General features: G+C 46.6%; 2 protein-coding genes across 4 annotated transcripts in view; one reads left to right on the forward strand and one right to left on the reverse strand.

Moving 5' to 3' along the window:
• The window catches only part of LOC6543960 (echinoderm microtubule-associated protein-like CG42247), a 39,770-nt gene extending 30,158 nt beyond the window's left edge, over positions 1–9,612 (forward strand). For all 3 annotated transcript variants that reach the window (XM_001972730.3, XM_026977716.1, XM_026977715.1), the window contains exons 3-11: positions 5,766–5,882; positions 6,131–6,519; positions 6,579–6,728; positions 6,898–7,069; positions 7,131–7,226; positions 7,291–7,689; positions 7,760–8,177; positions 8,258–8,654; positions 8,742–9,612. In XM_001972730.3, coding sequence (XP_001972766.3) covers positions 5,766–5,882; positions 6,131–6,519; positions 6,579–6,728; positions 6,898–7,069; positions 7,131–7,226; positions 7,291–7,689; positions 7,760–8,177; positions 8,258–8,654; positions 8,742–8,895 — 2,292 coding nt within the window. In that variant the 3' untranslated portion in view covers positions 8,896–9,612. The remainder of the gene's footprint in view (positions 1–5,765; positions 5,883–6,130; positions 6,520–6,578; positions 6,729–6,897; positions 7,070–7,130; positions 7,227–7,290; positions 7,690–7,759; positions 8,178–8,257; positions 8,655–8,741) is intronic.
• A 666-nt stretch (positions 9,613–10,278) lies between these two features.
• LOC6543961 lies at positions 10,279–10,928 on the reverse strand. The gene has a single exon (XM_001972731.3). The coding sequence runs from the start codon at positions 10,841–10,843 to the stop codon at positions 10,604–10,606; it is 240 nt and encodes a 79-aa protein (XP_001972767.1). The 5' UTR covers positions 10,844–10,928; the 3' UTR covers positions 10,279–10,603.
• Positions 10,929–11,515: the final 587 nt, after the last annotated feature.

The raw sequence follows: 11,515 nt of genomic DNA on the forward strand, positions 1-11,515 counted from the left end.
AATCGGGGAAGGCAACATTTCAGATTCGGGAAGCGAATCTTTCAGCACTCTTATTGAGCAGAATTGAAGGCAATTGCGGCTGCGATACAAATACTTAAGGCAAATGCTACGCTATATAGAAAAAAGGCATTTTAGATAAAGAGCTACAAGTAATTGTACTGCAATTAAGTGAAATAGCGTTGCTGGAGTAAGTGCTATTTTTTAATATGCACATTCGCTTTAATTCCTATAAATGTTATAGCTATTGCTAGCTGAAAAATAAGAGTTGTATGGTATTTGAGTTGAAATTTTTGGTAAAATACAAGTGGAGCCCAAAGTCAGCACTACTCTTTGGGAGGGTATAACTAGGGGAGGCCCGGCAAAAAGTTTGCAGTCAGGTGTATAGGTGTATGGCCCCATAACTCTTCGGCCCTCGTTCCGCCACACCCGTACTCGTAATTTATGTTATTATTACGAAAATGGCTTTAAAATATGAATTGGCTTCGGCACTACAGTTTTCCCCAAAGTCCCACCTCCGTCGACCGTTGTCGTAGTAACGTTTTATGGTAATTTGGCTAAGTGCAAGTAACATTTTGTTGGCCCCTGTTTGTCAGCCGGCCGCGTTGGCGGTGCTGGCATTCGTGCAGTTTTATGAATCAAAAGTACATTTTACGCTGTGGGCGTTTCGGCACCTGGGCTGCAGCCTTGGCGAAGGCCACGCCTGATCGGGCCAATTAAAGGCTGGTCTAGGTCGTGACAGGTACTTTGTGCCGGCGATGTTGGCCAGGCCCAAATCGAATCTCATTAATGGCCAAGACAATGGGAGGTGGCAGTGGGGGATGGGCCAAAAACAAAGGCAGTCGCTTTCCGATTTTGCGATTTTCCGATTTTTGCCCACTTTCCACGCCGCCCAGCCGCCCACCAGACAACCCTAATGGAGTTTGCAATGCAAATTCGACCAGAGCACAGCCGACAACAAAGGCGAAAGAGGAAATTGTACTAGTCATAGTGCTTGTTGCCCAACCCAATCCCACCCAAGCCCACCCAATCCCTCCCAGCACGCGCTCATTGACCAAGGCCAAGGACATGTCGCTCCTCGTTCGCCCCACGACCGACAACGAAGTCCTGGCGAAAATATATACAAATATAAGCTTGGGTATGCCAAGCCATGTACTCCATGCCAACACCAAAACACCAAAACTACGGAGTGCTGACGCCGATTGCATTACACGTACATTACCCCGAACAGCGAGTCGTGGGTTTCTGAAAGTTGCAGCACTGTAGGAGGGGAAATTACAATGCTTTCATCACATAATTTAAAATTTTGTTTGCTTATATTCGTGTTAGAGTTTATACATAATTTATAAGTGCATAATTATGGCATAGCATTCGGAAGCGCTGCTAACTGCTGCCACTTTCGAATGAGTGGCCAAATCAAAGTGCAATGTCTACAGCAGTTGCCAAACAATAGTTCCAAACTTGTACATATTCCAACTGATTTGTTGACACTGTGCGCCCCTCCCGCCGCCCACTTTTTGTCTGAGACTGTGTCTGTATTTTGTGTCCCAGTCTGCGAGCATTCCCTTGCTGGTGCTTATTTGTTTTGTTTGTGTCTGCACAATTACCACTACAGCCACGTCTACATCGGCATCAGCATCGACATCTATATCCGTATCTGTATCTGTATCTGTATCTGTATCTACGTCTGTAGCTGCCCCAAGTGCTCGTGGGGTAATGCAATTGAAAGCCGCAATAAAAGGCTATGCATAATGGCAGGCTACTCAATAATGGCGGTCCCTCGACTCCGCAATATATATAATATATATATATACATGTACAAGTATATATCACCCGATAGCACGGCATAGTGCTCGGCTATTTGGCAAACTAAAGTGCAACGTGTCGCATTGCACTTTGTTGTTTGACTTTTTCAACTTGCAGCTTACGTGTTTGACGTACTTGCAGAAACTTTGGAAACGAGTATTATGTGTTTATAAACACATTTGAATGGCTTGCCCGCTGCACAGGAAAATCTTGTAAAGTCAAGGTTTAAGCCACGAAAATCCCTTTTAAATGTGCAAACTTTAAAAATAATAAATATAAATCATATAACATTTTTTTTGTAATTTATAAATTAAAGTAGGTTGAAAGTATCCAACATTTGATGCTGAGCTTAGCCCCGCTTTTCTCCACTGTGTACGCGTTTCGAGCCGCTTTTGTTCGCCGTGTACGAATGTCGAGCATGCATAGGGGTTCAATTTTTTCATAAAGTATACGCCACCGGGCCATTGAAAGGCGGCTGGCAGGGGGGGAAGGGGAGCAAGGACAGCAGGCAGCCTCACCTGACATTCTGTGTTCGTTTGGACTTTCGACGAAGGCAAACAGAAAAAGGCAGAGAATATGTAAGTAAGCTCGAAGCGCAAAAACAACTCAAAAATGGTTTCAGTTTCCACATCCCAGAAATGCGCCGTGCAGACGATTGCTGGGATACTGAATTTTCGGGCTGGCAAGGGAATTTTCAATAAATGGAAAGCTACTTGGAAATATTTTCGAATGGATATGAGCCCTGTATGCGCATGCAAAGGATGAGCCACAGTAAAACCGAACAAGTACTGCTAACAATTCACGTATTAACCACATCAATCATTTAATGAGCTGCGCACTAAAACGTTTGTTTTTATTATGCATGCAATGCCCCATTTAAATTACCGCACTCTACTTGCTTTTGGCCTTTGTCGTTATTGTGCTTTTCATTTAAATTACTCGTGCTCCTTTTATGCAACTCTACGACCGTTGACAACAATAAGGACGACTAACAGCGCTGCAGTTTAACGTCTTTTGTTTTATGCATGTTTGTATTTTATTGGAATTCCTTTGTGTGTGCGGAGATGGCAAAATGCAAAAAAGGGAAGGCGAAGTGGCCGCAAACGAAAATATTTGGAAAATTTGCATGGTTTTGACGTCACCAAGATTAAATCAACCGTGCAGCGGCCGGGCGATTGAATGCCTGAAAAACCAGGACAATTTTCCAGACGAGGAGCAATGCGGACAATTTAAATCACACCAACACACGCGCACACTCTCACACACGCAAACAGGACACAGGACGTAGGACACAGGACGCAGGACGTAGGGAAAATGGAGGTCCTGGCCATTTCCTTCCGGCAACTGCTCGCCAGCCTCTCGTCAACCGATTTCCACCTGCCACCGCTTACGAAAAGTGCACGTAATTGGCTTAACAAACGCCATTTGTTTGGGGTCACGTGATTGCAGCCGGCGACGCAGCCGATAATGTAATTATTTGCTCACATAATTATATTTGTTTGTGCCCCATCAAGGCGTCTTAAGGATGGCTCCCAAGTGCCCCACATGTACGCAACGTATGTGCAACATGAGGGTGTGCGACAAGGAAGTTCCGGAGACACATTCATGCATAATTTGTGGCACACACATCGATAGTTTGCAGCCTTTCGGGCCCGAAATGCATAGCACTAAATTATTAAAAGCATCTTTTCAGCTGCAGCTGCAGCTTCTGTCCTGTGCTGTCAATTAATTTTCCGGCAAATTAAGTGACACTCGATTGGACTGCCGAAAGAAAAGTTTAGGAAAACTTTATCCATATGCAGCCAGAAATTTAATGTCAAATGGGGCAATAATTTGCCTAATGGATATTGGCTTTATCGCTTTGGGAGCTCGGAGCTGCTTTTGAGTTGAAACAAAACTAAGTAAATAGTATTGTTCGGGTATCCGACAGAATTCGACACTGCTCTCAAGTATAATGTAATGTGCTTGGTTAAATAATCTGGGTTAAATTAAATACTCTGAACATTATTTTAGATCTCAAGTTGAATTTCCTCAGGTGCAAACTTTGAGTTATATTTTTGTAATATTGTTCGAGTGTTCGGCGTTTTATTAGAGAACTTAAACTAATGCACTGAATTTCCCAAAACCAAACTCGATGAATATACTTTTACCTTTAAGTTTTCCAACTGCATCCCCATTCTGGAATATTCGCCATTTATTTGATGAAAGGCCAACTCTCCCATAGCCATTTGAGTTTGAAAACATTTTTGCCGGACAATTGTGTCGCAGGTGCTGCGCTTTGATAAACCGTAAATAAATTGTGATAAATAGAGGCACAGTCCATGGGGTCCGGTGCGGTCCGGCTGGAAATGGGTATACACCTGGCCAGAACCCGTCCATCTAACGACCCATAAAAGACATGCGTTTCGGTAGTCGAAATGGTCGTCAGTGTAAATCGAATTGCTGGCCAGGAAAAGGGCTAGAAATGGCTAAGAAAATAAATCAGCTAAGGCGGAAAAATTGATTATTCCTTCTATCCAAAATGATGTTGTAGCGGATGGTTTTGAAACCCTGAATAAATGTAATGTTCTAGTCACTATTGCCTCCTTTAAAGAAATCCATAATTAAATTATATTATAACGTTATTAGATAAACTTTAAAGTTATTAAAATTGAATGGGGGGAAAAACGGCTGGCAAAAAACTTTTCACAACTGTTAGTTTTTGGCCTACTGCGTTGATAATTATAATTGATTTACAAATTCGCCGAAAAAGTTTGAATACTCGGTCAAGCCTAGCAAACAGTCAAATTTCCAACTTTTCGCAAAAAAACTTCAAAATGAGCCGGATAAATGCGTGGCTTTTGGTCAGAAGAGCAAAGTTAGAGCCTGGGTTTGTGTTTCTCCTCCTTTCTGTTCCCGTTTGCCGGCAATCAGTCGGACCTGGGTGGGAAAATGAAGTGGCAGCAATGTGCGGGGAAAACCACTCAACGCGGACATAAAACCATTAAACGGACGCCTTTTCCGAAGCCAAACTAAATACATAAATTAAACCTAGCTCGCCAGACAACGGCGAAAGTTTATCGTTGTCTCTGGACCTCCTCGTTTTCGGCCAAATAAAAACTTCCGTGGCAGCTGCTTTAATTCTGAGCGAGTCCTTATTATGGGAAAGGATGGAGGTGGAGGATCCTGGCAGAAGTGGAGAGACAAATTCTTCTTCAACACGCGTGAATAACTGTTATCAAGGCCCTGAAGGTCATTAAAACTCAAGTATTCCACTTGAGAAATAAGCAGGGAAAGCAGAAAAGCCAAAGTCAAGCGCCACCCAACAAGTGCAACAAAGCGTGGCCTTCACTCTGGGCGGTTTTGTGGGTGGTGGGTGGTGTGGTGTGCTAGGGGTGCACCCAATTATGAGCGCCAGAGCTGGAGTGCAACAACAATAAGCATATCTACAATGGGGTGCAGGCAAACAATGCTGCCTGCACTGCGAGAAAATAAGTTACAGGTTCCTACACTTTAGCATTTTCTCTCATATCTATAGAAAGTAATGGTCTGGTGAGTGCTACATCCCAGAATTTTCCGGAGCACTGTCACATTTTTTCTCGTGATTGCTTTTCGCAACAAATAAAATGTATTAAGCATTAAAAGAAAACGCAAACTGGGTCACAGACTCGATTAGTGGGGCAAGCCTCAAAGGGAAGTGGATGTGGAAGTGGATGTGGCTGAGGATGCGGCGAGGACTTGAGTCGACGACAACATATAATTATAAGCATTACTAGAACCTAGGGGGAATCGGGAGAGGGAAACGGAAGTTGCGTGCCACGGCTAAATTTTTGACCGCGGGTCAAGTGAAATGTGTTGAAAGGGCCGCGTGGCACATACGTATGTACGTATGTATGTAGCCACTTGCCAGACTAATTACCCGTCCAGATTTAACACGTGATTGTACACATATACAAATCTATACCCTGTTTCCCTCCTTCCAGTGCCGCGTTTTGCTGAACCTACGCACCTCGCAGCCGTTCGAGGAAGTGCTCGAGGATTTGGGTCAAGTGCTGAAAATTAACGGAGCAAAGAAAATGTACACAGGCACTGGCCAGGAGGTATGTACCCACAATTCCAGGGGGTGGGCTGCTAACTGGCGACCTTGACACGGCCTAATAACTTAATGAAGAACCGAACTTGGCCGACTGCAAAATTGCCTGGCCAATTGCCTCCACGCACGGCGATCAAAAGCCACAAATTAGGGTATTGATTTGTAACCAAACAGCATGAATATTGTGCTGTCTTCTAGCTCACAATAACTAACAATAATTTCTGTAATAATAATAACATATTATTTGCCCTCTAGGTTCGCAGCTTCTCCCAGCTGCGGAACGAGTTCGCCGACGTGGACACCTTCTACCTGGCCACGGGAACGGCCCTGATTGCCGGCTCACCCATCCGGCGCTCCAGGTCGCGCCCCTCGGTGGTGGCCGCCGCACCCATTTTGCCCACGGATGAGCTGCCCAAGGTGCCGCTGCGAGGAGCGCGTCCGCGCAGCAAGAGCCGACCACGGATCCTGTACGCTCCGGAGAGCGAGATCCTGCGGCCGAACGGCGAGTACACGATGCTGGACATCATGAAGGAGGAGCCCACCAAGGTCACCATCCGGGGGCTGCGGCGCACCTTCTATCCGCCCGTTCACCATGCGCCGGCGGACAATTCCCCGCCGGACAAAAAACTGCAGCTCCAATGGGTGTATGTATATGCACCGACTTTCGTTTCAAACCATTCCTACAGAGATTTGACCGTTTCAGCCATGGCTACCGCGGCATTGACGCGCGCCGAAATCTCTGGGTTCTGCCCTCCGGAGAACTGCTCTACTACGTGGCTGCCGTGGCCGTTCTCTTTGACCGCGACGAGGATGCCCAGCGGCACTACACCGGACACACCGAGGACATCATGTGGTAAGTGATGGGAAGGGCTCCTAGCTGAAACTCAGCGGAAACATCTGGCTTGAATGGTGGTTGATTCAGCCAAAGGCTGAAGTTCCAAACTCCACAACTCAACTTGGATTTTGAAGTGGCATGTCTCTAAATCAAAAGGCAGTTCCTAATGTAGGGCCCTCTGTTCCAGCATGGATGTGCATCCCTCCAGGGAGCTGGTGGCGTCGGGACAGAAGGCTGGACGAGATCGCAAGTCGCAGGCGCACGTCCGCATCTGGAGCACCGAGTCCCTGCAGACGCTCTACGTCTTCGGCATGGGCGAACTGGACAGCGGGGTGACCGCAGTGGCCTTCTCGCAGCTGGTAAGTCCTGCCCCCCGGATAAAAGCCCCATTAATGACTAACCAGTGGAATTCCGCCGCAGAACGGAGGCAGCTACATACTGGCGGTGGACAGTGGACGCGAGAGCATTCTGTCCGTGTGGCAGTGGCAGTGGGGTCACCTGCTGGGCAAAGTGGCCGTAAGTCCGCCTAATCCAGCCCACTTGGGCAGCGCCCTAATTCCGAATCTCGACTCAATTACAGACCCTGCAGGAGGGATTGTCGGGTGCTGCCTTCCACCCGCTGGACGATAATCTCATCATCACCCACGGACGGGGCCACCTGGCCTTCTGGCACCGGCGCAAGGATGGCTTCTTTGAGCGCACGGACATCGTGAAGCAGCCGTCGCGCTCCCATGTCACCAGTGTGCAGTTCGAGCCGGATGGCGATGTGATCACGGCTGACTCGGATGGGTTCATCACCATCTACTCGGTGGACTCCGACGGCGCCTACTTTGTGCGCACGGAGTTCGAGGCCCACAACAAGGGCATCGGCTGCCTCATTATGCTGGGCGAGGGCACTCTGCTCTCCGGAGGCGAGAAGGATCGCAAGATCGCCGCCTGGGACTCCCTGCAGAACTACAAGAAGATTGCCGACACTAAGGTGAGGGCAATCAACATATCTAATCATGGGATTGCAATCTTCATGGTCATTGAACTTTTCGAAAGCACAGCTCCCCGAGGCCGCCGGCGGAGTGCGCACCATCTATCCGCAGCGCCCCGGGCGGAACGACGGGAACATCTACGTGGGCACCACGCGGAACAACATCCTGGAGGGCTCGCTGCAGCGCCGCTTCACCCAGGTGGTCTTTGGCCACGGACGCCAGCTGTGGGGACTGGCTGCCCATCCGGACGACGAGCTGTACGCCACCGCCGGGCACGACAAGCACGTGGCCCTCTGGCGCAAGAACAAGCTCATCTGGACCATTCAAACGGGCTACGAGTGCGTGGCACTGGCCTTCCATCCCTTCGGCACCCTGGCCGCCGGCAGCACCGAAGGTCACCTGCTGGTCATCAACTGCGAGAATGGGGCAGTCATGCTGACCCTCAGGGTCTGCGGCTCGCCCCTTAATTGCGTGGCATACAACCAGGGTGAGACAGCAGGCTGGGATCAGCAATGGGATAGATCTTTAAAACCTTTAAAATATGTTCTTATCTTAACTGCTTTCCAGTTGGCGACATGATAGCCATGGGCTCCCAGAACGGCAGCATTTATCTGTTCCGCGTGTCGCGCGATGGCTTCTCGTACAAGAAGGTGAACAAGATCCGGGGATCGCAGCCGCTGACCCACTTGGACTGGAGCATGGACGGCAACTTCGTGCAGACGGTGACCATCGACTTCGACCTGCTCTTCTGGGACGCCAAGTCCTTGTCCCCGGAGCGCAGTCCCATTGCCATGAAGGACGTCAAGTGGCTGACCAACAACTGCACCGTGGGCTTCCTGGTGGCCGGCCAGTGGAGCAATCGCTACTACAGCACCACCAACACCATCGTGGCCACCTGCAGTCGCTCCGCCGCCCACGACATGCTCGCATCCGGCGACGCCGAGGGCTATCTGAGATTGTTCAGGTGAGTTGTTACTTAAGTCATGTTTAAGTTACTCGATAAGAGAGTAGATCTTCTAGTCTTATGCTAATGCTAACCCGTTTCATGCAGATATCCGTGCATCTCGCCGCGCGCCGAGTTCCACGAGTCGAAGGTGTACTCCGGGATGCTGGCCTGCGTCCGCTTCCTGTGCGGCGACCACACGCTCATCACCGTGGGCGGCACAGACGCGTCCCTGATGGTGTGGGACATAGTCGAGGAATAGCTGAAATGGCCACCGTGGCACCGCACCGCCGCCCAGTACGAGGCCAGCTACTCGGACTACTGGCACCGGCGCGCCTCGAGGGTCTCCTCCACGATCCTCGACAGCGACTCGGTGGACTATCCGTAGTGCCGAGCATCGGGAAATCGGAGATGGGCGGCGAACTGCTTGCTAGACTCAGACGAACTACAATTGGCCAGCGTTCCGTTTTTGGTTTTAGACGAACAAAATATTGATATTAGATAATTGCACCTAATACAAGAGAGAAATTCAGCGTTTTCGAGATGTTTTTAGGAAAAGTGAAAAACACGCACTAGCAACGAGCAACGAGCACCGCAGTCCAGCAATCCTGCAATCCAGCAATCCTGCAATCCAAAGTCGGCTTCCACTCAGAAATTGATTCTTCCGTTTCGGTCTTGCCATCTGCATTTGTACCCGCGCTCCAACTCTACATGCCACTGGTGGATCCAAAAACTATAACCCCAAACGACGAAACCGCATATAAATACTTCATCTTCCAGAAAGTTGTCAGAACTCTTCCGATCAAATGCAGCAAACCAGACAGCAAGTGACAAACAGACATACATCTCACCCGAATCACCTACACGGATAACGAAACCCAAGTGCACTTCCAACATATATACTTATATATACATATATCGAATGTGTATTGTTACAGCAACTTTTATTATAAGCGTTGAAATAAATAAACAGTTTGAAACGGAGCCAAACGCGCGGGCAACTGCTCGTCTATCGATTAATTTGCACTGGGACTGTGCGGGACTCATGGTTCCGAAATCGAACTCGATAAGTGCGGGACACCGGCGCCACTGAGCGGCGGTGAAATCCCAACCTTTTGAAAATAGCGGTTTTTATGCAACTAACTGCCATTAAAGTCGGTTTTGTTTTAGTTTTTCTTTTTTCAATGTAATATACATATTCCGATGTGGAATTTAACCAACCAATTCTTACAAAAATACACTCGTACAAAAAAATTGTTTCAAAACATAACTACTGTCATAATAAATTCAAACATTAATTTAATGCGACTTCAGTTATATGTAAGTGGAAAACTCGTTCGCTTAATTTATAGCTAAAGAACTTAGGTTTTTTATATATAATATATATTTTTCGACCGTTTCGTTTGAAGTATTTTTTCACTTTTAATTTGGTCACCATACATGAAGATGAGTGAAACCTATTGGTACTTGTAATTTCCAATCAAGACATAGGCCAGGAAAGAATAGTCACTTAAAAATAAGTAATAGGAAGTGACCATATTGAAAATTGGTTTGGCTTTACTAATACTTTGTTATATGTTACTCCATTTTTTCAATGAATTATTTAGGCATCTCTAAGTCAGTAAAGAATATAAAATACCAAAAGTTCTTTTTTTCCCCTGGAGGGATTTTAATTCTTAAGCTATTTTTTACCCTAACAAACAAACATGGAAGACAATGATTTCCTTAAAACTAATGGAAGACAATGATTACACTAACTTAGACTACATTAAAGCATGATTGAAGACATTTTAGCAGCTAGTTTGATATGTACAGAGGCGGAGGCGACGAAGGTTGTCACCTCCAAGGCACACAAGTCAGTCTCGTGTTCTCATCATCACAGTTGGAGATTAAAGCCGGATTGCAGATTTATAGACCTTCTGATTGGGTCACATCACAGTTACTCGATGGAGGAGATGTCCCAGAAGAACTCAGTGGAGCAGATGGATGGCCATGGCCTCCAGTTGCTCGTTGAGCCAGTTCTGGTGCTCCTCCTCAGTATTGCAGGAGTAGATGATGTTGGTGATCGGGGTCTCCTTTGAAGGCTTTGAGCTCTTGAAGATCTTCTTGATGGTCTTCAGCAGCTTCTTCAGGTTGGTGGAGGCGCCGGTAAGAGATTTCTTCTCTGGCACTCCATGGAAGTTGGAAACAAGAGCGGTTTCGGCGAACATTTTGCAGGTTGGTTACTTATGATCTGCTCGGATGGAGAACTGTTGATCGAATGATGCAGTTGGTCTGGCTGCTCGGCCTTTTATACCCGATGGTGGTGCAGTGACTAGGAGGGTCCTTCCCTACCTGCTCTCCGAAATCCGAAGGATGAAGGGGATGAAATGCGTCATCGATGCTGCAGGTAGTTAGGGACGATTTACGTAGTGAGTTGCATGGTAACGTATTTTCTGACATCAACTGCTTTCTGATTGTTGCAACTTATCTAAGGGTACTCCAAATTAATTGCAATTACTGCGGATACTTTTTGGTTGGTTGAAGGAGATTACAAACAAGATCGGTAATGAAAATAAAGAGTCACGACATGAGGCGGATCACATCAATAAAGGATTAGTATCCCATTTCACAAATTAAGATTACCAATCTTAGAGTTCAGCGGCTGTTTTTTAAGGTGGCGTGTACTGTTTGATAATAGGGTTCATAAAATCAACAAAGCAAATGTTACTTTTAAGTTAAATATAGAACAAACTTCTTTAAATAGTATTAGGAATTGTTTGTATATCAAAATAAAAAATTAATAAGTTTGTAATTAGTTTCTAAAGTGCCTAATATAAATCAAGTTCAGAATACTAAAACAATTGAAATTTTTATTCTAATATCCCGATTCCTTGATAAAT

The sequence above is a fragment of the Drosophila erecta genome, unplaced genomic scaffold (assembly GCF_003286155.1).
Source record: "Drosophila erecta strain 14021-0224.00,06,07 unplaced genomic scaffold, DereRS2 tig00000021-arrow-pilon, whole genome shotgun sequence".
In the NCBI taxonomy this organism is placed as follows: Eukaryota; Metazoa; Arthropoda; class Insecta; order Diptera; family Drosophilidae; genus Drosophila; species Drosophila erecta.